The sequence below is a fragment of the Odocoileus virginianus genome, chromosome 5, assembly GCF_023699985.2.
Source record: "Odocoileus virginianus isolate 20LAN1187 ecotype Illinois chromosome 5, Ovbor_1.2, whole genome shotgun sequence".
NCBI lineage: Eukaryota > Metazoa > Chordata > Mammalia > Artiodactyla > Cervidae > Odocoileus > Odocoileus virginianus.
In genome coordinates, this window is record NC_069678.1 from 12,616,103 (window position 1) to 12,642,754 (window position 26,652).

The 26,652-nt window shown below is 54.0% G+C and overlaps 3 protein-coding genes across 4 annotated transcripts in view; 2 read left to right on the plus strand and 1 right to left on the minus strand.

Annotated features, from left to right (window-relative positions):
• The first annotated feature begins 794 nt into the window (after window positions 1–794).
• Window positions 795–7,329, plus strand: RAB25 (RAB25, member RAS oncogene family). 2 transcript variants are annotated; one of them, XM_020912531.2, is made up of 5 exons: window positions 795–1,083; window positions 4,292–4,487; window positions 5,745–5,938; window positions 6,571–6,651; window positions 7,035–7,329. In XM_020912531.2, the coding sequence occupies exons 1-5, from the start codon at window positions 1,041–1,043 to the stop codon at window positions 7,160–7,162; spliced, it is 642 nt and encodes a 213-aa protein (XP_020768190.1). In that variant the 5' UTR covers window positions 795–1,040; the 3' UTR covers window positions 7,163–7,329. The 2 variants fall into 2 exon arrangements, with proteins under 2 accessions (XP_020768190.1, XP_070323595.1); XM_070467494.1 differs by having other exon boundaries at window positions 4,292–4,466.
• A 2,783-nt stretch (window positions 7,330–10,112) lies between these two features.
• Window positions 10,113–18,671, minus strand: MEX3A (mex-3 RNA binding family member A). Its single transcript, XM_020912542.2, has 2 exons — window positions 17,353–18,671; window positions 10,113–13,750 (listed from the first exon to the last, which is right to left on the minus strand). The coding sequence occupies exons 1-2, from the start codon at window positions 17,804–17,806 to the stop codon at window positions 12,642–12,644; spliced, it is 1,563 nt and encodes a 520-aa protein (XP_020768201.2). The 5' UTR covers window positions 17,807–18,671; the 3' UTR covers window positions 10,113–12,641.
• Window positions 18,672–18,882: 211 nt separating this feature from the next.
• Window positions 18,883–26,652, plus strand: part of LMNA (lamin A/C) — a 45,454-nt gene continuing 37,684 nt past the window's right edge. The window contains exon 1 of the mRNA XM_070467497.1: window positions 18,883–18,988. The gene's annotated coding sequence lies outside the window, so the exon portion shown is untranslated. The remainder of the gene's footprint in view (window positions 18,989–26,652) is intronic.

The following is a 26,652-nucleotide window of genomic DNA, read 5'->3' on the forward strand; positions in this document are numbered from 1 at the left end:
GGGCCCCCTTTTCTACTCTTGGGATTGGGAGTGTGCCCCCTAGTGGCCTACAAGGGCCACCCCTTCCCTCTTTGGGCATTCACAAGCTTACGCAGACCCCTCTCCAGATCAGGAAGTCCTTTGCACACAATGTATCTGCCCTGAAGCTTCAGGTCCTGGGGAAAGAGTAGAAAAAATTAAGAAGTCCTGGCCCAACAGTCAGACCCATCCCTGCACCTGGCTGTTTCTGCCCCAGGTCTCCCCCTATCCGGTGTCCTTAGAGCAAGGCTGGATCTTTCCCAGTGCTGTAGGAAGGGACTCATCCCAGGGAAGCTGGTAGGTTGCAAGGCCCAGCTCCACCCAGGTTGAGAAACCGCCCAACCCACGTCCTGGGCTGTCAGGGAGGGGCAGAAGTTGCTGCATCCAAGATGCCCCTCCCAGAGCTCTGCCCTGCGGTGGGGTGACCCCAGCCCTTCCCCCCACAGCCCTTCCTCTGGTGCCCCCAGTTACCTGTCCTACTAGGCTCCAAGGACTAGCAGAAAGCTGTGTAGTTTCTTGCTCCCTGAGGGACAATTTCTCACTCACTAGTGGCCGGGCCCCCCCAGCCACAGGTCCCAGGAGCCTAGCAACGCACACTAGCCCTCAGCTGGCTCTCTGAAGGTCCTGTCCCTGTCCTAGCTGCGCCCGATGTCGCTCCCTTGAGCCTGCTGCCTGCTTGCCAGAGCCCAGGCTGAGAGCAGACACCCAACCTGTCTAACCTGTCTGACGTCATCATCTCCACCCACCTGAGCTCTCTGTCTCCAGCCGCTCACTCTTCCTGTTCTCAGCTTCCGTCCTCTCCGATTCCTAACAGCTCTGCCACCTGCCAGAACTGAGGCTCCCTAGGCCCTGGCTAGCCTAAAGCCGGCCCTTGATCCCTCTCACTGCAGAAGTCTCTACTCTCAATGAGAGGAAGGGCGGATCCAGGTGTCTTGAGAGCTGAGGGTTGAGGGCATTGAGCCAACGCGTAGACCCTTCACCTCTGCCCTCGAAGACACTTGTGCCCTCCATGCGGAGCCAAGATGGGGAACAGAGCCGAGGAAGATTATAACTTTGTCTTCAAGGGTGAGTCTGGGGTCCATAAGGAAAGAGGAACACCTGAGAGACCCAGGAAGAGAACAACAGAGCCAGAGGGCTCCTTCCTGTTTTTGAATCAATTAGCAGGGCCCCCTCCCAGAGCTCATCATTCCTTCAGATCCCGAAAGAAAGCTTAAGGAGTGGGGGAGGGTCTGTTTACCGGAGCAAAAGTCCTGGAGCTGCCAGAATGCTCTAGGGAAGTAAATAATGTTGATCACTCCTTAATGGTGCAAGTCAGGCTCTTCTGCCCCATTCCTAGTGGAAGCCCCAGTCCCTAGGAAGAGTTAGCCACTGCAGCACTAGCAATGGAGGTGAGACTTCAGAGAGGATTCCCTCCTGAGAAGGAGGGACAAGCAGACTTAAGAGGGAGAAAGTCACCTTTCTGGGCAGCTGTACAGGAAAGGAGAGATGGGAAGATCTATACCATCACAGGGCTGGAGGAAGACACAGGGAAGATATTATGAATCGGGACCAGGGTCTAATAGAATCTGGAGAACTCCCAGCACTGTAGCCTTGTTGGTCTGTCCCTTGGCAGAGCCCCTGGGCTCAAATACCAGGAACTGGGTTTAACCAGGCTATCCCTGGAAGTTTGCATGTATCTTTCCAGCTCCTTTATCTCGCCCCTGTGTTTAGCCAGTCTAGCGTTCCCTACCCCCACCTCCGCACCTCCTTCAGGGCAGGGTGGACTGGCAGCGCTATGATTCCCTGTCCAGCCACTCCACCCTCCCAGCCTCAGCCCTGCCCTCACTTGAGCTGGGACTCTCAGGAGACCAGGACTTGGGAAACCTGTACTCCCAGCATTTTTCCCAGGAAGGGAGACAGGGTGAGGGGTCACAGTACACTGGGGCAATACTGAGTTCAGATCTCAGCCCCGCCACTTACGAGTTATTGCAATTTAGGGTCACTAGAAGCAGACCCGGAGACATTTGGGGTGTGAGCTGTTTATTGTGGCTCAACAGCAGTGAAAGGAAGAGGGAGGATACAGGATCGGGCAGAGGGAGAAGTCGCACTGCAAGGCCTCGACCAAGGGCGAGCGGCTCTGGGTTTCCCCTGTCCTTGCCAGGGCACTGGGTGTGGCTGCCATGGAAAGGCATGAGCCTGGGTGAGGCGCCTCGACATCAGAAGCAGATGCTGAGGGAGCAACAGCTGCAGGCTGGGTGCTGCCTGCACTCCCTGCAGCAGGGGGCAAGTCCTCCCTGGAAGGCCCCTGTGGGCAGCACAGCTCCCGCTTACCACGCTGGCTGTGTTACCTTGTGCAAGTCATTGAACGCACGCCCCCTGTAAACGGGTGAGTCTAACAGTGGTACTTGCCTTGTGGCATTGTTGTGAGGACTAAATGAGTTCAGACGTTCAGGAGGGTACCAGGCATACTGTAGGTGCTCAATAAACGTGAACCATTAGTATCTCCATTTTTCAGAGGAAGATGAGACACAGAACAAGGGTCGCCCAGTCAGTACTCAACCCAAGTCTGTTTGACTCCAAAGCCCTGGCTCAGAGTCCACCTAGTGGGAGGGATGAGATGGGGATGCGGTTCCCAATAGCAGACACACACACACACTCATGTGCATAAATCCTCTTACCTATACACATCCATACAGCTCCCAGCTCTTCCCTACCCTACACAAATAAGGAATTTTTGAAGTCGGAGTGAGTTTTGTAGGTTTTATAAACAGGGAAACTGGGACCCAGAAAAGATGAGCCCTTGTTCAGGGTCACATAGCTAGTCAGAGGTTGAGTGGGGACCAGTGCCCAGATTATGCAGTGCCCAGTCCTGATGCACCAGCCTGCCTTTCCAGAACCACCCTGGGTAGCTCTGGGCCAGTGGATTATGGGTTATATTTAACATCAGCCCCTACATTTTAATGCCAGCCCCTAGCTCACTCACAGCAGCAGCAGCAGCTCACTCACAGTGCGTAAGGCTGGGCCCTGGATCCCGCCCTTCAACCCAAAGGATCTTCATGGCCCCTCCGGTGTATCCTTGTCTGTGAAAACCTAAAGATAAAAGCACCAGCCTACCAACAACAATGGGCTTCCCAGGCGGCTCGGTGGGTAAAGAATCCACCTGCAATGTAGGAGACACAGGAGACCCAGGTTCTATCCTTGGGTCAGGAAGACCCCCTGGAGGAGGGCATGGCTACCCACTCTAGTATTCTTGCCTGGAGAATCCCATGGACAGAGGAGCCTGGCAAGGTACAGTCCATGGGGTCACAAAGACTGAGTGACGAACGCTTTCACTTTTCACCAACAACAATAATAACAGTAACAGTTTTGCACACTCACTATATCTAGGGCAATATCTTGTTTACTTCTTGCAACTACTCATAGATAAAATTATTATTCCCATTTTTTTCATAAGAAAGAGAATAGTACGTTGCTGAAGGCATGCATAACTGGTCCCACATCCAGTTCCATGGTCTTAAGCATACAAGACTGCCCTTCTTAGGGATAACGGGATCCTAATTTCTTGCACACATACCCCCCATTTCCCCCACCCCCAGATGTGTCAGCTGCCAAACTTTCTCCTCACCCATATTGCTATTCCCACCTCTGCTCCCCTCATAAACACACACAAACTGCCCACCTCTCCTTCCAGCTTGTATACATAGAAACACGCACATGTTCTCATGTTCTCTTGCCCAGAAATGTGCACCCTCCCCACAGACCCCCTACCCTCCCTGTTACCTCACAACCCTTGAACGCCACTATCCACAAACAGCCCATAGACATCACTCTCTCACCAAATTCATGGGCTGATTCTGCCGCAATGTTGCAACAGGCCAGGCCTAGAACACTCGAAGCCCCGCAGCCTGCTTCAGGCTCTCATCCCTTCTGCCCCAGGGTGGGTGCATCATGTAGAGTTGGAGACCCTTGTCTCTGCCAGGTTTCCTGTGGCGCTGATAGTAAAGAACCCACCTGCCAATGCAGGAGACTTAAGAGACGCAGGTTAGATCCCTGGATCAGGAAGATCCCCTGGAGGAGGACATGGCAACCCACTCCAATACTCTTGCCTGGAGAATCCCATGGACAGAGGAGCCTGGCGGTCTACAGCCCATGGGGTCGCAAAGAGTAGGACGCGACTGGGCATGCATGCATGGCTCTGCCAGGAGGCCTGACCCCCTCCTCAGTTTTCTGAGCTACTCGTCTTTTCTGATGGGCAGACCCTCCAAGTTCAGTCCTTATCTCTCCACCCCTTCAGTGGTGCTGATCGGCGAGTCAGGAGTGGGGAAGACCAACCTGCTGTCCCGATTCACTCGCAATGAGTTCAGCCACGACAGCCGCACCACCATCGGGGTTGAGTTCTCCACCCGCACTGTCATGCTGGGCACCGCTGCTATCAAGGCCCAGATCTGGGACACGGCTGGCCTGGAGCGGTACCGAGCCATCACGTCGGCGTGAGCCCCGGGCTGGGGGTGTACTGGGGTGCTGGGGAAGTCAGGGTATACCACTGGAGAAGTGGAGGAAGAGGAGGCAAGGAGACTCAGCAGGGAGTTCCCTGAATGGGACCGCGGGGCTTGGGTGAGAAGACACAAGTACTCTGAGCTACGAACAGTCTGAGACAGGAAGCAATGATACTGACTGCTGGGACTGAAAACAAGAGTCATCACCACCACTTACTTGTTTTTACTATGTGCCAGGGAAGGTAGAAGACACTTTACATTGGGCATTTTATGTACTCCTCCAAATGCCACAGGAATAAGGTGCTATCATTAATCCCTCCTAAGATATAAGAAGTTTGTGTTTCAAGCAGGTGAGATTGGGGTGCAGCTGTGATGGGGACATACTCTAGGATCAAGAGTACCCGCCCTCACTTCTGCAGTGCTTTGCACTTGGCAACCCTCACTATCTAACTGCAAGGTGAAAGGCTGGACCCCATAACCACATTTTACAAACCTCAGAGGACACAGAGGAACATAAGCCTCTTGATACTGGGCACAGAGCGTCTCCCAGGCAGTGTCAGCCAAAGGTGGTGTGTGTTCTTGTGCATGTGTGTGTGTGGGGGCAGACCTGCAAGGGGGCAGGAAGCAGGAGTTGGGGGCTTTGTGGCTTTGTTTATACATATTCATCACTCTTGGACTGGTCTCTTGACTCTTACAAGCCTCAGCTGACTGATCGATACAATGGGAATAACTTTATACCACCAGTCTGAAGAAGCGCTATCAGACTTCCAAGAGTGAGACTGGATGCTTAGTAAGGGTGCCTCCGATGATCGGGGAGATTCAGCTAGTTCTAGAACGATGGCCATGAGAGAGAAGCGCTGCGGGTCAAAGAGCTATGTGAGGGACATTTGGGGTGTTGGGCATCCAGGAAGCTAGTTTGACCAGAGCCCTGGTATACATCTGTGGATAGCTGTGGCTAACATCAGAAAAAAGACCAGAGGCCGCAGAGGGGTTAGGAGGGAGGAGGGAGCCAGTGGTTTTGGAGAAGGGAGGTGAGTCTTCACAGACTCCAAGACCAGTATCCTTGGAGGGCGTTCAGCATCAGACATGGGAGCTCTGGGCTGCCCTGTGTGGTTTGGGTCTCTGGACTGTAATCTTCGTATTTCCCTGTCTCTGGTGCTCATCTCTGGCCTTTGGCCTAAGAGCTCTGCTCTGAGGTTGGGCTTGATGGCCCTGACCTTGTCTCTGTCCACTCACCGACCCCCTACCCAGGTACTATCGTGGTGCTGTGGGAGCCCTCCTGGTGTTTGACCTAACCAAGCACCAGACTTACGCCGTGGTGGAGCGCTGGCTGAAGGAGCTCTACGACCACGCCGAGGCCACAATCGTCGTCATGCTTGTTGGTAACAAAAGTGACCTCAGCCAGTCCCGGGAGGTGCCCACTGAGGAAGCCCGCATGTTTGCTGGTGAGAGCCCACCACATCCCAGCCTGGCCCCTCCGGCTGCTCTGCAGTGTAATCCCAGCCCCTGCTCCCACTGTGGGGCTCGGGCCTGCACTTCCTGCCCAGGGTCCCCCTACCTCCATTCTGTCGGCCTCAGAATCTCCAAGCCCTTCCCCTCAGTGACCCTGTGTCCCTCGCTATGTCCCACCCCATTTGCCCTGTCTTATGGGTAAGTATTCATAGTTGGTTTTAAGGCAGCCCACATTGCCACTCTGAGATCCTGAGTGTGGCAGATGGGCTTCCCTTGACTGTCTCCTGTCACACTCCCCAGGAGCTTTCTGGGGTTTAGAGGCAGCAGGATACAGTGGTTAAGGGTGTAGGCTGTGGGGGTCCCATGGCCTAGCCCACGTCTCTTGGTGAGTGACTAGATGTGGGACACAAAGCAAGTTCTTTGTTCGTTCTCTCTGTTTTTGGGCTACAGTTTCCTCTTCTAAAAGAAAGGAATGGTATTCCAACCTACCTTCCAGTTTGTTTTAAAGTTTAAATGAGCTACCCATGCCAAGGGTTTAGCGTGTAACGAACGTGCATGGTAAAACGTGAAGTAAGTATTATTGTCTTGACCCTTCACAACTAATGATGTGTTTCCTTTCTGTCAGAAAACAATGGGCTGCTCTTCTTGGAGACCTCGGCCCTGGACTCCACCAATGTTGAGCTGGCCTTTGAAACTGTCCTCAAAGGTAGAGTCCCTGCCTCCATTCAGCAGGCACCGCCATCCCACCCCTGAGGCTTCCGTGGGCAGTGGGAGGAACGCAGACACCCAGCCCTCGCCCGCGCCAGCCGATTCCTCATCCCCTCTGTGGGCCCCCCCAGCCTCCTCAGAGCCTCCCTCATACACCCCCACCCCCGTCAGCTGGAGCTTAGGGAAAGAACCAGGAGGCCACACTCCCAGGGAGCTGAGTCTTAGTCCCGCTCCGCCCACGTAAGTAGACGGGACCCAGGTGCCCAAACTCCTTCCTTCCAGCAAAACCCCCAGTGTTCAGAAAGGGGCACGCAGAGTGTGTATGGGGAGGGTGGGCTCCTAATCTTTATCTGACCCGATCACCGCCCTCTGCCCTCACAGAGATCTTCGCCAAGGTGTCCAAGCAGAAGCAGAACAACACCCGGACCAATGCCGTCACCCTGGGCAGTGGCCCGGCTGGGCAGGAGCTGGGTCCTGGGGAGAAGAGGGCCTGTTGCATCAGCCTCTGACCTGCCCCCACTGTGTTCCAGCACCCCCTCAGCCCTGCCCAGCTCTAGGAGCTTTCTCTGCCCTGTTGGTCCAGATGTCAGAGTGGCCAGTCCCTGTTCACAGCCCTGCAGAGCTCTAAGGTCTTCATGTGGCCCTCCCCACCCCCAGACCTCTATTATCGGTCACCCCCCCCCCCCCCCACAGACTACGGCCCTCCAATAAAGCTGTGTTTTATATCAAGCCTGACCATCCTGCTGCCTCCCCTGCATCTCTGGGCCCTCCTCTGAGTCCTTGTTCCCCTTCCCCTCCCCTCATCCTCCCCACCATATTCACTGCCCCCCAGGGCCAGCTGTCTCTGGAGTCTTGTGGTCTGGGGACAGTGCCAAGGGGGTGGGAGGTGCCCGCCCTTCCCTCTGCCAACCCCCAGGGCAGGTGGAAGAGGGAGGACAGCATGGCAGAGAGGGGGTATCTGGAAGGAGAGACAAAGGAAACCATCAGCGGGTACCATCTGGTGCCCTGGGCCCTGGTGCCAAGAGCTGAGGTCACTCCAATGCCAGGGGTGAGGGGAGGAGGCAGGGGGAGATGTTTAAGAAAAGGGGGAGTCAGGGCCAGCCCAGTCTGTGTGTGCTGGGAAGGGATTTTAAGCCTGGGAGGTGGAAGGCCTGTCTTCCATCCAGGTTTCTGCTTGACCCTGAAGAGAAGATGTGGTGTGTAGGGATGGGTTGAATCTGGTGTGGATGGATGGGAGGGTCGAGCTCTCAGCTCTGCCCTTTCTCCATCAAGTTCAGAAGCTGGCTTTCCAGACAAGGTCTAGGTGGACCTGCCTGGCCTTCCCCTGTTCTGCAAGGCAGGGTCGAATGAGGTCTCCTGGTGCCCCAAGGATCAGAAGGAGGTAAATGGAGAGAAAAGAGGGGTTGAGTACTTGGAGACCCAAGTAGGGAGCTGTGGAGAGCAGATAGGAGCCATCCACTTCATGCAAGGTGAGCAAGGTCACCCGGAATGACATTAGAGAAAACCCCACTCACCCTACGGTGGTTCCCACCAACATGCCAAGAAAGCAGCCTGAGCCTTAAGTAATAATACTTTTAATAAAATTAAGTTCTTAATAGCACATTTAATACATTAACCCTCCCCCTTCTTGGTTTCTCTGCATTTTGTGCAACATCACTTTGACTTGATTATTCATGGGTCCGTTTTGTTTCCCGCCTTTATTTTGCTTTTGAAATGGTTTTCCTGGTGGACTTGTAACGTGTCTTCACTAGATGCCTCAAATTAAGTCTGACCACAATCCTACTCTACTTCTACAGTGGAGAGACCATTCCCCCTGCCCCAGGGCTGTCTCCCCCCACCCACCCTACCCCACCCGCACCCTCGAGCAGGGAAGAGGAAGCCCTCCCCAACCCAGACGCTACCTTCCCAAACTAGCGGGGTTCCTAGGACAAAAAGAGCAGGGGAAAAGTCTGTCCCTGGGTGGGGTGAGAAGAGTAAATTGGGGAGGAGATATGTTTGGGGTCTAGGGCCAGGGAGGGGCATGACAGAGTCATTAGGGTCATGGAACTTCTTGCCAAGAGTCAAGAGGCCTCTACACCCCCTTGGACAGGCGCGAGGGTGGGCGGACCAACCTGATTACAAGCTGGGGCTGGTAGAAGGCAAGTGCTTAAAAAATGAGTTGATTTCTCACAAGCAAAAGCCAAGCTCCCCAGCTTTCTGTGGGGAGGGTCAGGGTACAGCAGATGACCTCTACCTGAACTCTTACAGATGGCAGTCCACTAAAACAGATGGTTAGGGTAGGGGTCACCCAAAGTCCCTGCTGCACCCCCTGACTTTGTACCCTTAGGGGCCAGCTCTCCCAGGCCTTCAAGGACAGCGTCTCCATTCCACCCCAGTGGATGGCAAGTCCTTGGTATCTAAGAGATAATAAAACACTTCTGCAAATTTGTAAAGCACAGTGCAGCTTCAAAGGAGACTGATTATTGAGATCATTCTTCTACCTGCTGCCATGGAGGTCAGAAGCTAAGTGAATATTGGGTAGGAATAAGAATGGGGGACAGATACCCTCCAGTCCCCTTGAAGCTCTGAGAAAGTAAGAAGTGTGTGCATGTGTCTGTTGGTGGAATGACCTACCAGGCTCTTGAATTAATCAGAGGTAGAGTGGATTGCAGTTATACTTCAGGAAGGACTTCCTCAGTTAAGCCTGGGAGAAGCTGTCCCTAGAGGGTTGAAGCTGGGCAGTCTTCCTCCTCTCAGAAAGCCCCAAGAGGACTTGTTTGGAATAAGGGCTGCCCAGAGACAGGGAGCCAACCATGCTTTCCCACCTCAGCTGTCCCTAGCCCAGCCCTCCTCTGGTTGAAATGATCAGTGTTCATGCTTTCAAAGACCCTGGGAACTAAGCCCCTCATCTATTTGTCCTATAATTTAAAAATCCAAGGATTCTTAGAATCAACCCCAGCAGACTGGAAGGAAGCTCCCAACCATAACTAGCAACCTGCTCCACCCTGATATCTGAAGATGGGGTGGGGGGGGGCTCAGGGTGGACTCAGCCACTTCCCTCCTCTATTTTCCTTTTCATTATGACTTTTATACATTCTACTGGACCCAGGGGCCCTCAATGCTACTAAACTTTAAGCTATCTGAATATCGTCTACTAAGTAACTAGTAATTCTTTCTCTTTGTCTCTAGGATTATATGAAATAAATTTGAATTATTATTATTATTAATTATTATTATTTTGTAGTATTCTTTTCTTTTAAACCCCTCGGTTTTTCTTCTCTCTCATTTTTGGTTAAAAAAAAAACAAACAAAAAACTATCTCTCTTAAATCTCACACCTCTCTGAGGGTTCCCATAGGCCTGCTAGGCCTCAGTTCTGGACTTCCCCACCTTACTTGCCCCTGGGACTGGACAGGGGAAGCGAGTGGGGGGACACCCCAGGATCCTCAGTCCTACTGCTTCTTCCTTTCTCCTTAATCCCTTTCTTTGTGTGGCTCTGCCAGCTCCCCCAAAGGGGAGGGGGAGAGGGAGGGGGAGCCATGGGGGTGAAATCCAATCTACTTGCAGGGCCCCAGAGGGACCAGGTTCCCCTAGCCCCTGTCTCCACAAGCCATCCCAGGACGCTCCCCCGGAAAAGCAAACATTCCTCCCCAAAAAAATGTGGGGGAAAAAAGGAACGTAAACCAGAACATATATTAAAAACACTTTTTTAAGATTTAACTCTGAATACAAATGTATTTTTTTTTCTTCTTCTCTCCCTACATATATTCTAAACCTTCTAAAGTTTTTTTATTTTTTTAAGGATCACTTTATCATAAAATAAAATATCCTTTTCATATAATAAATTACCTAATAAAAAGTCTTTTTTTTTTCATATTAGCCCAGGTTCTTTGCTACATTTATACGGTAATAAATGCCTTTATTAAAATAGAATATTAAATTATAAAGAACTGCTTTTTTTTTCTATTTTTGTTTTCTCTCCTGTGTTGGTTGCCTATCTCGCTCCCTCTCATGCTCTCTTTCTCTCCTCTATTTTGTCTCTCACTGTGTTTTGCGTTGGTTTCTAGGTTTGGCTCAATCAGGAAGAGTGGGATTGTATTTTCTGAGCCCCCTAGCGTAACAGTCTTCCGCCTTTGTGGGTAGGTGGAGGGGGGAGGGGACCGACAGACAGACATCCCATCTTCCCACCCCCCACCCCCCCTCGGCGACCGAGGGGTGCCCATTTGGTTTGGTTTCTAATGTACAGATATCTCAGGATGGCTCACATTGGCGGGAAGGAGGGAAGTTGTCACAGGCCAGTTTTCCTGGCTGTGACCTCCTTCCGCTCCCCTCCCTGGCTGGTGGTCTGGAGGGGAAGGCTGAGGAGAGGTGAGTTAATTCACAACAGGAGGAAGGAGAGGAGGAAATCCCCTCTGTGCCCCCATCCCTGCACCCCCTCTCCATCCAGGAAGAATGGGACTCCCGAGCCTCAAGGCTCAGAGATCACTTAGAACAGTCCCACCCTACTATATACAAGAATCTCCTAGGACCCCCGGGGACTCCCATCCCCCATCCCCTCCTAGCCCGGCCAGCGGAACCAGGAGGGTGGGAGGCTGGTGACTGCCCCAAGTGAGCAGTAGGGAGGCAGCAAAGGGGGGTGCAAGCCCTATAATAATACATGATTCTTAGAACAGGCCTGGCTGCACCCCAATCCTGCTTGGCTCTGGAGTGACCCCTCTCTGAAGACAAGGTCTCTCCTCAGTGAGTGAGACAGAGACTTCATGATTAATTTGTTAACAAGGGTTCAGGTCAGGTCCAGAGAGGGGCGCAGGGAATGGGGCACTGCAAGGGAGGAGGAACCCTTCCTCCCTCCAGCAGCCTCTCTTCCTGCCTCTCCTGCTCCCCAAGAGCAGACACACTACCCTGGCTCACCCCCTCCCACCACCAGAAAATCCAGCCCCTAAACTGCTCCCTAAATGTAATGCCCAAAGATGATAAAGGTGGAGGTTTGACCCTTTATGTACCCCAGTATTAGTCCCCTCTTCAAATATTCACTGAGAACAGGGATACATTCTATCAAGAATTTGAGGTGTTTCTTTGGAGGAGGAGAAAAGTGGGCCTCCGAATGACAAAGAGCAACTGAGGGGACCATCAAAATGTTTTTTCCCTCTGCCTCTCCCCAGGGGGATAGTGTCTCCAAAGCTGGGCTGGGTGGAGCAGGAAGGAGAGGCGAGAAGGGAAGAAAGAGGAAGAGCAAGACAAGGGCTGGTTGTGACAGCCGGCAAGGGGAAGCAGAGAGAAGAGCTGGAGGAGAGAGGAAAACCCAAAGGGATGGAGGATGGCGAGGAGAGAGTGGAGGGAAGGCGGAGGAGCACCCCTCTCCAGATTCCCCTAGCCCAGCTTTGTGGGGAGCGGCGAGTTCTGAGCCCTTCATTGATTGACATACTTCCTCCCCTTCCCCCTCAGAAAATCTATTCAGACTCCTGAAAGGGCCCCAACCCCCTCAGACTGCTGGAAGCCCAGAACAAATCCCCAAACAGAATACAAGGTGGTGGAGGGTCTAAAGGGTCGTGGTTGGAGGTCAGAGGTCAGGACCAGAGGCTTGGGGATTGTTGGAGCACCTCTAGATACAGATGGTAATTCTCCCTCTCCCGTTCCCCGTCCCCTCCCTAGAGGAAGGGGTAGTGTGAGTTGGGCGGGCAGGGAGTCAGGATGCCTTAGCGGCCACCTCTGGCAAAACAAAAGTTTCTCTTAGCTGCTTCCGGATTGAAGGGTGTGTTGAGGTATCAGAGTTGTAACTCTAGTAAAATTTCCGGCCTGGCCCCCCTCCCAACCTTTCCAGGACAGGGGGACCAGGGGCTCTGAAAGCGGCCCAGCCCTCCAGCCACCACCGCCTCCCCTCCCCCCTCCCCAGCAAGCGAGTATCTAAGCACCTTGCCCCTCAAATCACTGATTTGCAAAAGGCCCCAGTGGAAAACAGCTCCAGGAAGGGCCCCTGGGGAGCGGCCCCAGGAGGCCAGGGGCCAGGGGCTTAGGAAAATATTCGGATGGCTTGCGTGGCTGTGATGTGGCAGACGGGACACTCCGGGTCCGTCCTCTCACAGATGCGTACTGCACACTCCATGCAGAACAGGTTGTGTCCGCAGGGCACCAGTGCGGCAGTCACCTCACTCTCGAAGCACACCATGCAATCCCGCCCGCCGCCGGGGCTCCGCAGGCCGCCCCCCCCAAGTTTAGAGAAGCCCTGGAGCGGCTCTCCCGGCGGGCGTCTCGGGAGTCCGGCCAGCTCGGGCCCCGCGGAGGCGGCAGGAGAGCGATGCGCTCCCGGGGGCCCAGCGCGGGCCTTGGCGGAAGAGGAGGAGGAGGAAGAGGCGGAAGAGAAGAGCACCGAGGTGGGCGTGGCGTTCTCCTGGCCCGCCCAGAGCGGGGGGCTAGTCTCGGCCACTCCGTAGTACACGTCCTGCTTGCCCACGCCATAGCCAGGGAACAGGTACCCGCCATAGCCAAAGTCCCCTCCCTGCTCGCCGAGGCGCGGGGCCTCAAAGCCAGAGTCCACTCCGCACTCGCCGATGCAGCCCAGGCTGTTCTGCCGGAAGGTGGAGAGGGGCTTGCAGCCGGAAGGGTGCACCCGCCAGGCCTCAGAGTAGCGGCTATCCAGCGCGGCGTCGGGGCTCCCCGCCAGGAAGTCGTTTTCATTGTTGTACTCGAGGATCTTGCCTGTGCGGACCGCGATGTGCGTTTCAATCTCCTCGCGCGCACGCTCCACGTTCCCCGGGGCACCGGTGATCTCGAACACCGGGTCGCGGTCCCGGCTTGGCGTGATAATGTACGTGTTGGTCTGCTGCTGGATGCGTTTGATGGTTGCCCCCTTGGGGCCCACCACCAGTCCCACCACGCGATAGGGCACCCGCACACGAATTGTCACTTGGCCGGGCAGAGCAGGCGCCACTCCAAAGGCGGCGCCGGACTTGTTGCGTGAGGCGCGGATCATGGAGAAGTGCTCGGCCGCTGAGATGATTTCCCGGCGGGCTGTGGCCACGTCCTCCCGCCGCCCAGTCACCATGAACACTGGCTCCTCGCCTCGAACGGGCGTCTTGATGTAGGTGTTGGTCTTGGCCCTCAGAGCCTTAATCTTGCAGCCTGGGATAGGGATGGGAAGAGAGAAATAAACTCACAAGGCAAGAAGGTTTGTGCTGGAGCCAACAAGCTCCTGCTCCTACTCTGATACCCAGCCCACCAGGAACCTCTGTCTACCCTTAGGGAAATCCCCCCCCCCCAACTCTAACCAGAACAATTTACTTACTGTATCTTAAATCTATCCAATGTATCTATCAGCCACAGACTGCAAAATGTCACAACTTTCCCTTGAATTCCATATAGGACCTCCAAATTCATGCACTCTTTGAAATTCTGAAATAATCACTGACCTTCCCAGACAAGCTGCTAACCTACTCACTAACTCCTCGACAACCATTAGCTGTTTCCCCCAATTTCTCCACTGATTTCTGGCTACTCACAAACTTCCAAATCGCTCAATCACCTGCCCTGCCCTGCAACTGTGATCTCCAGTCTGTCACTGACCTCGATCTTGCCTCAGAAGCCTACAGTCTACTCCTCACTTGATCTCCATGCATTAGAAGTGTCTTCCAGTCTACACTGGGACGACTGACCCACATCTGCTCCCATGCCTTCCACCCATTAGTGTCTCAGCTGGTCCCAAATTCACAGCAAGTTTTCAGCAACTCATGGAGTGTGGGAGGTCGGGAAGGGTCTGAGAATCCGTTTTAGGAAGGAAAGGAGGATAATGATGTGTGAGGGACACAGTGCCTGACCTCATGGACACTCCTACCACCCTGTCCCCTGGCGCAGGAGAGCCAAGATGGGCTGCGGGCTGAGTTGGGTGGGGGAGAAGGTGTTCTAGACCCATACTCCTGCATTGAAGAAGGAGAGGGTAAAAGCTGAGAGGCTGGGGAGAGAGGCAGGAAGAGAAAGGAGAATGGCCCAGACAAAGAGAGACAAAGAGGGAGAAGGGGAAGGAGGAAAGTGAGGGAGGCTGGGATGGCCAGACTGCAGTCTAAAGGTGGCGGACCTTGACGGCTGACTGGACAAACCTCTCTCCTCCTTTTCCAATTCCCTATCCCTGCCCCTATCTTCACACAGAACCTCAGAGACTCACATGTTTTCTCAAAGCACACATGCTACATGTGTGTGTTTGTACATGCACACACAGACACGGACCTAGGAGCCGCTATGCAGCTTACCTTTTTCTAAATGTTATTTGTGGTGCAAGTCTAATGCACACTTTCACATACCCCCCTCTCCCTTATACACATGGATTCCCTGTGTTTCACCCTTTCATCCAGCCCACTCTTCCATCCCCATCATTCCCAGGACACATGCAGCACATTCCTATACACCCCTGCCCACAACTGTTGCCCCCATTCACATTTAGACATTCATACCCGTCTCCATATACACATTCACAGTTCCCTTTCTCACTCCCCAACCAATGCCAGTGGTCCTAGTTTTCTGACTCTGCCTAACCCTCCAACCATAGGCCTGAGGTGAGCTCATCTTTTTTTCCCTCTCCTTCCTCCACTCCAGATGGCTTCTTCTCCAAACCTACCAGATTGGCACGTGGGAGGAGAGAGTGGGTTGGGGGCAGCTCTCCTCACCTTCAAGAGACCTTAGGAAGGAGAATTTGCTCCTCCCTTTTTGTCTTCAGACCTCTTGGCAGTTGAGAAGTCCTACCTGTTGTCAAGCCCACATCCTTGCTGCTTTAATGTCAGTAAATGATTGCTCTGTTTGGGAGGCCCGGGGGCGCGGGGGAAGGAACAGTGAAGACCCTTCTCCTAAACTTCTAATTGCATGGCATCTGATAGGCACCTGGGTTCTGGCTCTAAGTTTTGGGCCCCTAAACTTACATGAGAGCTGTTATAGGTGTCTTTGGGGACTGGAATTGGGGTGAGGAGAACAGGCCAGGTATAAAAGTAAGGAGAAAAGCTAGAGGCCTAGAGATGCAGAACTGGTAGCGGATCTGGTCCTGTGTTTCCCAACCCTGATGAAGCATCTCTTGAAGGGAAGACCCACTTAGCTTCACCTTCCTAGAGGTCAAATAGAGCAGCCTTGACACCACAACAGGAAAAGGGAGGTTAGACAAGAGAAAGGACTTCCATTTCCTTAAGGACTGAGAGGGAGGCTTGTCTCCTCTGAATAGGAGAAATCCCCCTACTTTTATGAGAGACAGGCCCATCTGATGCGGAGGCAGAAGAGGAAAGAATGACTCCATGAAATTCCGGGGCCTCCCAAGACCACCCCCGCACCCAAGAAAAGATAACAGTGTCCCCACCCGATTCCAGGGCTCTGGGTCCCTAGTTTCTGACAACAAGAGGAAATCCAACTTTTAAAACCAGAAATCTCAAGAGATGGGGTGCCCCAGGGGGATGAGGGCTACGCCGGGGAGTGGCATCTTCCCCTCCTCCATTCTGGATCTCCCAGCAAAATCCCCCCAACCCCCCACACTTCGGGTAGACGAGGTGTGATGTGGAGTAGGGGCCCCCCTGACTTGCCTCCCCTCTTCCCCAGCCAGCAGCCGGCCTCCTCCTTCACTCCCAGCCGGAATGCAGCTCCTCTATTGTTCCCCACTGTGGGACAGCTCCTCCCCTGCTCCTCCCCCACCCCACACCTCCCCAGTCCAGCCCCCTTGCAATTTCCAAATCCCGCCCCCCCCACACACACTCCCCTTTGGGAAACTGGGAGAGGGAAGGGTCCCCAGGATCCCGTCTGCTCAGTCTGGACCCTTACCAACATTTCCACCCCCACCCGCCCAGGGATGCTGGAGCAGAGGAGGGTGTGGTATCAGACACTCTACATTGGATTAATTCTGTACCCACCCCCCCGCTCCCCAACAACACACCCAGACCCATGCCCTCCACCAAATCTCCAGGTGAAGATTCCTCACCCCTCAGCACGCCCCTTCCCACCCTGTCCTACTCTCTCACTACCAGAGACCCCTCTCCAGGCCTCTGGCCCCTTGCCGTGGCCAGCCCAGAACAAAAGCCTGAGAGGGAGGAGAAGAGGTCCACACCGGGACGTGGCACTTCGTTGGAGGCACCCCTTCCAAAATCCCATAGACCATCCAACTTTGGTGTGTGGGTGACCACAGGACTCCCTCCTCCCAGCAGCCCCCCTTCCCCACCTCACCCCCAGGCTGGGACCCTCCCATGAGCCACACCCCCTTCCATTCCTACACTCAGCCCAACAAAGAGACAGATACTCAGTCTGCCTTCCCGGGCCAGGTCTCCCCCAAAGTCTGTAACTCCAGGTGGCTGGGGGTCCCAGGGGTGTCCCCTCCCCAAACCACTAGCAGATGCCATAGTTGGGGCTCCCGAGTAACTCTTTTGCACATTCGGCCAGTTTTTCCGGCTACGAGTGGACACCCCCTCCGGAGAGCCTCCCCGGATTGGAAAACCGATCCCCCTCCCTTTTCCCTCTCTCGGAGAGAGGATATTTCTTTGTCTAAGGGCAGAGCCCTAGGGAAGGAAGGATCTGGAGGACAGTTCCAACTAGGGGGGTAGCAGGGAACTTTGAGGCACTTCGAAATCAGGGTAGGGGGCGGGTCCCCCTTTGTGGGGAAGGGACTGAGCCAGAGGCGGGCAAGGAGGGAGGAAGTGAACTTTCCGAGCTAGGGATGGGGTGCCCCCCAACTCCAGTCCCTCTCCGCGGTCCCGGCGCCCGCTTACCTTGCCTGCCCACGATCTCTGCCACGTGCTCGGAGGTGGGCACTGGTACACACTCGGTGGTGTTGCTGCTGCCCTTCAGGCGCAGCTCGGCCTCTTTGTAGAGAGCGCAGAGCTTGGCGTCGCTGGCCCCTTTGGGGGCGGTGGGGGGCTGGGGCGTCTGCGCCGCGGGGGCCGCCGTCGGGGCGGCCGGGGGCGCCGCGGGCGGCGGCGGCGGGGCCGGCTGCGGGGGGGCGGCCGGCTGCGCGGGGGCGCCGCCCCCCCCACCTCCCCCGTCCTCGCCCGCCGTGGGGGCGGGGGGCTCCCCCAAACCCAGGAGGCAGAGTTGATCGAGAGCCAGCTGAAGGGCGCGCTCGTCTTCCAGCAGCCCTCGGTCCTTAGCGCTTCCCCCGAAACATCCTAGTTCTCCAAAGCCCCCATTTCTTTCCATTATTCCAGATACCACTAGACTAGGCATGGCGAAACAAAAGCTGGGGGAGAGAGAGAGAGGGAGAGAGAGAGGTGGTGGAAGGGAAAAGGGGAGAGAGGAGGGGAGGGGAGAGGAGAGGAGGGGGGTGTGTGGGGAGGGGGGAACAAAGAACTGGGGAGGGGGGAAGAAAGCGAGATAGAAAGATAGACCCTCCCTCTAAGCCCCCCTCCCCAAACACCCTGTAACCCGACTCCCCTCGCCCCAGCCCCCGGGGTGGGGGTGGGGGGATAGAGAAGCAAAACCGGGAAAGCAGATCTCCTCTCCTCTCCGGGGGTGACGGGGGGGGCGGGGGGCTGCGGGATCTCTGCCCCCACCCCTCCCGCCTCGGTCCCGGGAGTCTCTAGACCCCACCGTCCAGACGCCCCCCTTAGGCTCCCGCACCGAGCCCCAGTCCAGGAGCGGCGCTCAGTGGCCCCCAATAGAGCCCAGCCCCTTCCAGCGCTCAAACTCTTTTGTTTTAAATGAACTGGATGGAGCAGCATGGAACTGACGGGAGGGGGGCGCGCCGGGGGCGCCCGGGGCATGCCGGGAGTTGTAGTTTCCCGCCCTCGGGGGCGCGGGGACGAATTCCTTGACCCGAGGAAGATAGGGATGTGCCTTCGGTCTTTACCCGCTGCTGGGAGGCAAAGCTGGGGGTGGGAAGGCGATCGAGGTCCCTCATTTTTAAAGAGGAAAGGAGTCAGTGTACAGAAACGGAACGGGTTGAAAACAGGCTAATGGAGTGTGTTCCCCTCCCAAAACGGGCTCCTTCGCGATCCCGGCCAGTGTTAGGTCCCTCTTTCTTATGGTAATGAGGCGGGGGGATGAGGGCGGGGAGCTGTCCCGGCTGGGTCACTGCGGCTTTCTCTCCCTTTCTCTCCCCTCTTCCCCCTCCCTGCCGCGCTCCCTCTCCGCTCTCCGCTCCCCCCTCCCGTTCTCCCAGAGTCGATCCCGGCTCCCGGCCGCGGGCAGAGGTTCTCCGCAGAGCAGACAAAGCCCGCAGCGGCGATGCTTGGAGAACACGGCTCTGCGCGCTGGGGGGTGAGGGTGGGGGGCCGGGATGGGGTGCCGGGTTGGAGGGTGGGACCCCCTGGCAAAAGACGGGGTCCCCTCTTCCCCAAGCGGCAAGCCATCCCCCTTCCTCCCTTCCCTCCCCCCAGTTTCGGAGATCAGAGAAGCACCGACTGGGAGGTGAGTTAGTTAACATCCTTCTGATCAGTGGAGGGGAGCTGGGAGGGCTGTGGGGAAATGAGGTGAGGAGGATGAAGGGGTGGAGAGAGGTAGGGGACCGAGAGAGGGGAGGCAAGGGAAGTCTTAAAGGCATGATAGGAGTTAACAGCTTCGGGTGAGAGCCACGAGCTTTGGGTGCGACGGAAGGAGGAAAGAAGACACCGGGTGGAATGGAGACCCAGACTTCCTCAGGCCCGGGCCATCCGTTTAGCTTGGGGGTGCTCTGTTCTTTAGCCATCCCCATCATTCCACTTTGCCTCACCCACCTCTCCCGCACTGAAAACCCACTGATTCTGCTCCTTTGATTCTGGAAATTTGGTGAAAGTACAAATCAGTTTTTAAGCCATGAATTGGAGAGCTGGGTATTTTTAGGGGAGTTTGTGGAAGTTGGGGTGTAATGCAATCTTTTCTTCTTCCCTTATCCCATAGCTTTGGCATTTCTTTTGTCACTCTTTTTATGCCTGGGTCTTTCCCGGGAGGAGAAAGGATGGCGCCGCAACCTGAGGGCTTGAGGACAGACTTTTAAGAAGAACTTCCCAAAAGAGTTTGATAAGAATGGGTGGGTGTTCTTTTCTGGAGTGCCTTGGAAACCAAAAATCTGAGCTGGTTTGTGAGGTAACGTCCTGCTTGGAGGCGGGGGAATGGGAGGACGGAGGAGATGACCTCATAGACCAGGCACTGTGAGGCCGTGAGGGCTGAGCTGTGAAGCCCAGTTCCCTAAATTGATTCTTGGAAAGAGTAAATTTGCACACCAAGGGGAGGGTGGGAGATGGGGTGGAGGATCTCAGGAGGGCTTGGGAGTTGGCTTACTGTGGGTCTCTTGCTTTGCCGGGCGAAGATCCAGGGAAGGGAAGCCATGACAGAGAAACCCTGGAAGGCCCCAGAATTGGGGATGAGATGCCCTCTGGACCAAGGATTTAACAAAGTTAGCAACAAACCTTTTTGTGGGATTGAGTGCTCCCGCCTCTAAGCAAGAGTGAGAGAGGAAGAATTGGAGAGATGAGAGCTTTTGAGAGTGGCTGTTCCCTGCTCTTGTCCACTCTCCCACCCCGGGAACCCAGGTTGGGGGACCTGGGAACCGTGGGGAAGCCTCCTGCTCCGTGGACCAGGTGACTGTTTTTCACATTATCAGAAATCGCAGACAGTTGTGTAGGTCTGACTGTGTGCCAGGCATTTTTGTCACCAGCTGGTTGAAGCCTTCCTGTCTCCACCAAAATGAGATTCCCCCTAGACACCCACTCCTGAATTTCCCCTGCTCCCACTTTTCTCCCCACTAAGCTAATTAAAGCAGGAGGTTAATGACCAAAGAAGCCCTTGGGGATTTGGCCAGAGAGGAAAACAAAGAACAGAAACGAGGGTATGTGAGCCGGGAGGGGACAGCTGCTGAATGCAAAGGCGTGGCCTAAAGGACAGGGGTAAAGGAAGGAGCAGTCCCTGCTGGACCCCCTCTCACTGATCCAACAAGGGCTAATCAGCCCCCCAGGGTGTGTTCATGTGCCATGGGTCCACCCTCAGGATCCCATGGACTCCAAATATCCAAGGCAAGAGAGGCACTTGGCACCTGGAGGGCAGACTGTGTGTGAACACACTTAGGTCTGGGGCACGGGTGTACAACCAGAGGTGTGTGCCTCCAAATTGTGTGGGGGTACATTCACCTACAGGTGACCTGCCAGAGTGCCCAGCAGCAGAGGGGTGTGGGGCGTGCACCTTGAGGAGGGAGGGGTTTGTTGTTATTTGGCTGAGGGGCTTGTGAGAACTTAGTTCCCTGACCAGGAATCAAACCTGTGCCCTTGACAGTGAAAGCTCAAGTCCTAACCAGTGGACCGCCAGGGGGTTCCCTATTCTGAAGTCTTTAAATAACTTATTTGATGAGTCCTTTGGTGGCTTAGATGGTAAAGTGTCTACCTACAATGCGGGAGACCCGGGTTCAATCCCTGAGTTGGGAAGATCCCCTGGAGAAGGAAATGGCAACCCACTCCAGTGTTCTTGCCTGGAGAATCCCATGGACAGAGGAGCCTGGTGGGCTACAATCCATGGGTCGCAAAGAGCCGGACACGACTGATCGACTTCACTTTTGAAATGGCAACCCACTCCAGTATTCTTGCCTGGAGAAGTCCATGGACAGAGATGCCTGGCAGGCTACAGTCCATAGGGTTGCAAAGAGTTGGATGCGACTGAGCGACTAAAACTTCCACTTTCTTTCTTTCCTCACTTCTAGAAGTGGGTGGCCTCCTTTATTCAGGGGACTCCCCTCATCCACTGACACGTTGGCCAAGCTCTCATTTTCTTCTCCCTCCGCCTTCCCAGTCTATTTATTATATTATTATTATTTTCAGGTCGGGTGGGGGCTGCGCTGGATCTTCATTGCTGCTCATGGGCTCTCTCTGGTTGTGATAAACGGGGGCTGCTCTTCGTTGCAGTGCCCAAGCTTCTCATTGCAGTGACTTCTCATGTTGGGGAGCGCCAGCGGGTTTCAGTAGGTGCAGCTCGCAGGCTTGGTGTTTGCAGTCCTAGAGCGCGAGCTCAGAAGTTGTGGCGCATGGCCATAGTTGCTCTGTGGATGTGGAATCTTCCAGACCAGGAGTCAAACCCGTGTCCCCTGCATTGGCAGGTGGATTCTTACCCACTGTGCACCAGGGAAGTCCCTGCCTACTCAATCTAGAATTATGGCCATGAGGACTGAAGACCTTACTTAAACATGTTGCTTAGAAATAGATAGCTATGCCCACCCCTCCCCACCCTTCGCTCTGCCTATGACCGGAAAGGTGGGGAGGCGGCGTGTCTCCCCTTCCGGACCTTGGAGGACAGGACTGTGTTGTCAGTGTATCCCACCCTGGTCCCCAGTGTCCAGCACACAGCCCTGCTCAGAGCAGAAACCCTGTAAGGGTGTGGTTGGTGAAGCTGTATGTCCCAAGCATCCTGCTGTGAGAGGAAGGAGGTGGTCTCTGGAGCCAAACATGCTGCTTGTTAGTTCTGCTGCTTCTTTGTTTATTTGTTGGGTTTTGGCTGCACTGGGCCTTCGTTGTGCACACGGGCTTTCTCTAGTCGCGGTGAGCGCGGGCTACTCTACTTGCAGTCTGCGGGCTTCTCACTGCAGTGGCTTCTCTTGTTGTGGAGCATAGGCTTTAGGTGCAAAGGCTTCAGTAACTGCAGCCCCCGGGCTCCGTAGTTGTGGCTCGAGGGCTTAAGAGTGCAGGCTCAGTAGTTGCAGCACACCGGCTTAGATGCTCCATGGCATCTGGAATCTTTACGGACCAGAGGTCGAACCCATGTCCCCTGCATTGGCAGGTGAATTCTTATCCACTGCACCACCAGGGAAGTCCCTGTTATGCTTCTTGAGCAGCTTCGATTTCCTCATCTTTCAAGTGGAAATAATAAGCCAAGTTCCTAGCACAGTGTCTGGCTCATTTTAGATGTTCAATCAATGTTAGTTTTGGGGCTCTGGTTGTTTTCTGCTGGCAATTGACTTTAGCTAGACTGTGGTCTTCGTTAATTAATTTTAATGCATTCATTCAGCTAACTACTTCCTATTGAGTTCTTAGGACGTGCCAGGCACTGGAGGATATCCTGACCCACTGTGAGTCACCTGAAGTCAGTTCTGGATCTAGACTTGCAGAAATAAGATCATCCCAAACAAACAAACGGAGAGATCCAAACATAATTCCTGTTGAGCCCTGGAATGCAGGCGAACTCTGTATGTCTCTAACACACACACGGCCTCAGGCCTGAGGCAATGTAAGCATGTGTGTCTATGTGCAGGTTGTATATGTGTGGGTGGGGATGTGTACTCACAGGTCTGGATGCAAGGCAGGAAAGGTGACCTAGTTGAGAGTGGGGTGGGCCAGAACTCCAGTGGAGGCTGGAGGACAGGAGTGGGGTGGATGATCCGGACTGTGCTTATCTCTGTGCGTTTATGTCCCTCCTCTTCTTCTAGCAAAATTGGGCACCAGTTATTGCTGTCCAGGCACCAGGTATCAAGGGCTGGGGTGCAAAGCTAATGCCCGCCCCTCCCTTGTCCTATTCTCAGAGCCCCTAGGGAGGGGGCAGACACAGGAGGCCACCCCAAGGCTGCCCTTCTAAGCTGGTTGGTCCTTATGGAGGTTATCTCACCTGTGTCCCTTCTGCTCTTGAGAAGCCATCTCCATCTGTCCTACTGAACCTCCTCTACTAAACTTTTCAACTCTGGGGTCAGACAAATCTGGCTTTGAACACTGGAGTGTCCATTTACCAGTTGTGTGACCTAAGCAAGTTACCTAATCTCTCTGAGTTTTAGGTCCCTGATGCTGAGCAGAGATGGCAATTCTAGTCTCTGGGGGTTTTGTTTTCTTTTCTTAATACTCCTCCCTTATGGGAAGTCTGCCTTGTGATCTAACATCATCCTTCCTGCTGAGAGTGCAGCCAATATTCCCTCTGTTGGGCGTATTGCTCAAATACACCCAACTCATTAATTTCCATCAGTGAGAATGTATTGGGTAAAATTCTGTTGAAGACACACAAAAGAAATGACAGACTTGCTCTCTGCCCACAGAAAGACACAGAAACTAGCCTATCTGACCCACAGAACATGGCCAAACAGGAATAAATGTGAGGGCAAAACAGTCTTTGGGACTTGGAAGGCTGCAGAGTTTGGAGGAGAGAGGAGGCTACTCTGGGTCCTCCGCTGTGGACCCAGTCTCCAAGGGCTTTGCCGCCCAGCCTGAGGTTTGGACATGGACAGACAAACTCCTCTTTGTTCCTCCTCCAGTACCACTCCGGAACTCCCCCCAGCAGGTCACCTGCCCTCTCTGATTTCCCCAGGGAGAGCAGCTCAGAGGGGCTGGGGCACAGCTAGGGTCCCCCAGGACAGCTGGCTGATGGAGCCCCACTGGGATTCCGGGCCGGACCCAGGCATCCCAGAGGCGGGTGATACTGGAGCTGTGACAGTTGGTCCCCAGATTCCTCACCCAGTGGCGCCAGCTCTGGTTTCTCAGGCTGGGGGGGAGGGGGCACCTGGTGCCAGGCAGGGCTGGGTGTTCTCTTGGGGCAGGGAAGGGAAGGCAGGAAACATGTTCTTGGTAGGGAAGGATTTTCTCCAGTATCCTCAGCCAGGCACTGTGCTGGATACTGACAGGTTGATACTGAAGCATGAGACACCATCTGGCACAGGTGAGTGAATGGATATAAAAGACACACTCACTGTTTAGAATGTCTAGAAAATGAATGAATGAGTGAGTGAGGAAATGAATGAATAGATTTAGCAGTTGTCTCATGGCCTTATTTTACAGACAGCAAGAAGACCAAGGCCCAGAGAACCCAGGTCCTGTGACTCTTGTGCCTTCTATTTCATCATGCTTCCTTTTTCAGGAAAGGGAAGAGGAAGTTAGAAAGGGGTGGGAAGGGACTTTCTATTTCCCGAGTTTCCTTATTGCTAGGCTCTCTTATTTCCATTTACAGACTTGATCTCATTTCTTGATCTCATTTAATCCTCTTCACAACCCTGTGAGACTGGAATTGCCATCTCTGCTTAGCATCAGGGACCTAAGGCTCGGAGAGATTAGGTAACTTGCTCAGGTCACACAGCTGGTAAATGGACACTCCAGTGTTCAAAGCCAGATTTGTCTGACCCCAGACCTAAGAACCCAGAGGTCAACAGTGATACCCAGTGAGTAGTCTGGAGGCCGAGGAGAGTGATCACTGACCAGAAGAGGCTTCCTGCATGAAGTGGACCTGGAGTCTCTGAGGATGAGAGAGGTTCATTTAAAGCGAAAGGACTGGAGGGGTGACTGAAGGCTGATGCCAGAGATACTCAGGAGTCTTGCAAGCTGGAGTACTGGACGGCTTGCCTGGATTCTGAGCAGCCGGGGACAGGGGGAGGAAAAGCGTCTTTGAACTTTGGCCACGAGGTGGCGCTGCAGGCCAGCCACCAGGAGTGACTCCAGGGTGGGCTTGGACACCAGGGCCCAGAGGTTTCTTCCCTGCCCAAGCTAGGGCTCCTGCCCAATCCTGCCTCCTCAGGTGTCATCTCCAGCTTCCACTTCGCCCTTTTCTGGCAGGGCATCTAACACACGGGAGACAAGGTTACCAGTCTGATGAAAAAGCCAGGTGGCCCCGACCTGGGCATCCACATGGTCTGACCAGCTCCCCAGGTCATCCTGAGCCCTACAGCTGCTTAAGACTGGTTCATGTCCAGGTGACCTTCTGAGTCCCTGGAAGACACTGTTCGGGCCAGGCTAACCAGACATTTGAGTGCCACTGACTTGGATCCGAAGGGGAATAATAATAAAACTGATCTATAAGGAGTTATAAATTTTAATTTAATAAATACATATTTAACATTTGTTGTGTCAGGCACTGTTCCAGGTGCCTGGAGATATCACTGAACTAGACAGACAAGGTCCTTACTCTCATGGAGCTGATATTCTGTGGGAGAGGAGAGATAGAGAATAAACAAGTAAATCATGTAATTTCTGGTAGTGGTAATCACTGTGAAGAAATACAAAGCAGGATATGGGGGTAGAAGGGTGAGGTGGTTAATTTAGGAAGGATGGTCATGTTGTGAGAATTTAACTGGACATGTATACCAGCACAGTGCCTGGTACTGACTTAGCAGTGGTTACTATTATCTTGTTCCCTTTGCTTCCATTCCTCTCCATAGCCATGTTCCTCTTCCTCTGTCCCACATTCTCCCCGCCTTCTCCCAGCAGTCCCCCCAGGGAAAACAGGTGCTGGCTTGGAATCAGGAGTCCTGAGTTTTTAGTCCTGGCTCTGTGACAACAGTCCAAACCTGCTTCCCCGTCCCCTGCTTCTGGTAAATGACATTACCCTCCACCTGGTGGCTCAAGCCATCTATGATTCCTGTCTTTTCCCTAATTCCTCCCATCTAATCCATCAACAAGTTCTGTCAACTGCACCTCAAAACATTTCCCAAATCCATCAGCGGCTGCTGCTACCCTCCTCATCCAAGCCATCATCCTTTCCTGTCTGCAGTAATCTCTTACTGGTCTCTCTTCTCCACTCTTGTCTCCCCTGTCCCTTCAATCCATTCTCCACAAGGTGGCCAGAGAGATCATTAAAAAAAAAAAAAAAAATCTGATCATGAAACTCTTCTTCTTAAAACCCTTTTTTAGCTCCCTATTGTCATTAGCTCCGAGGCCAAACTCCTTAGTATGGTTTGTGCTGCGCTGTGCTCGGTCGGGTCCAACTCTTTGCATCCCATCAACTGGAGCCCACTCGGTCCTCTGTCCATGGGATTCTCCAGGCAGGAATACTGAAGTGGGTTGCCATTTCTTTCTGCAGGGTATCTTCCCAACCCAGGGATCGAACCAGTATCTCTTGTTTCACAGCATGTGGAATCCTACCGAATTGGGGATTGGACTCGTGTCTCCTGGATTGGCAGGCAGACTTACCTTAGAACTGAGACACCTGGGAAGCCCTCAGCTGCTTTACTTAAAAACCTTTTTTTTTTTTTTTTTTTGGCTATACAGCACGTGGGATCTTAGTTTTCTGACCAGGGATTGAACCTGTACCCCTTGCGTTGGAAACACAGAGATTTAACCACTGGACCACTAGTTTAACCACTAAGTTCCTCCCTAGTGTGTTTCAGAATGTCCTTCACATTCTTCCCTCTGCCCAGCAGTTCAGCTGCT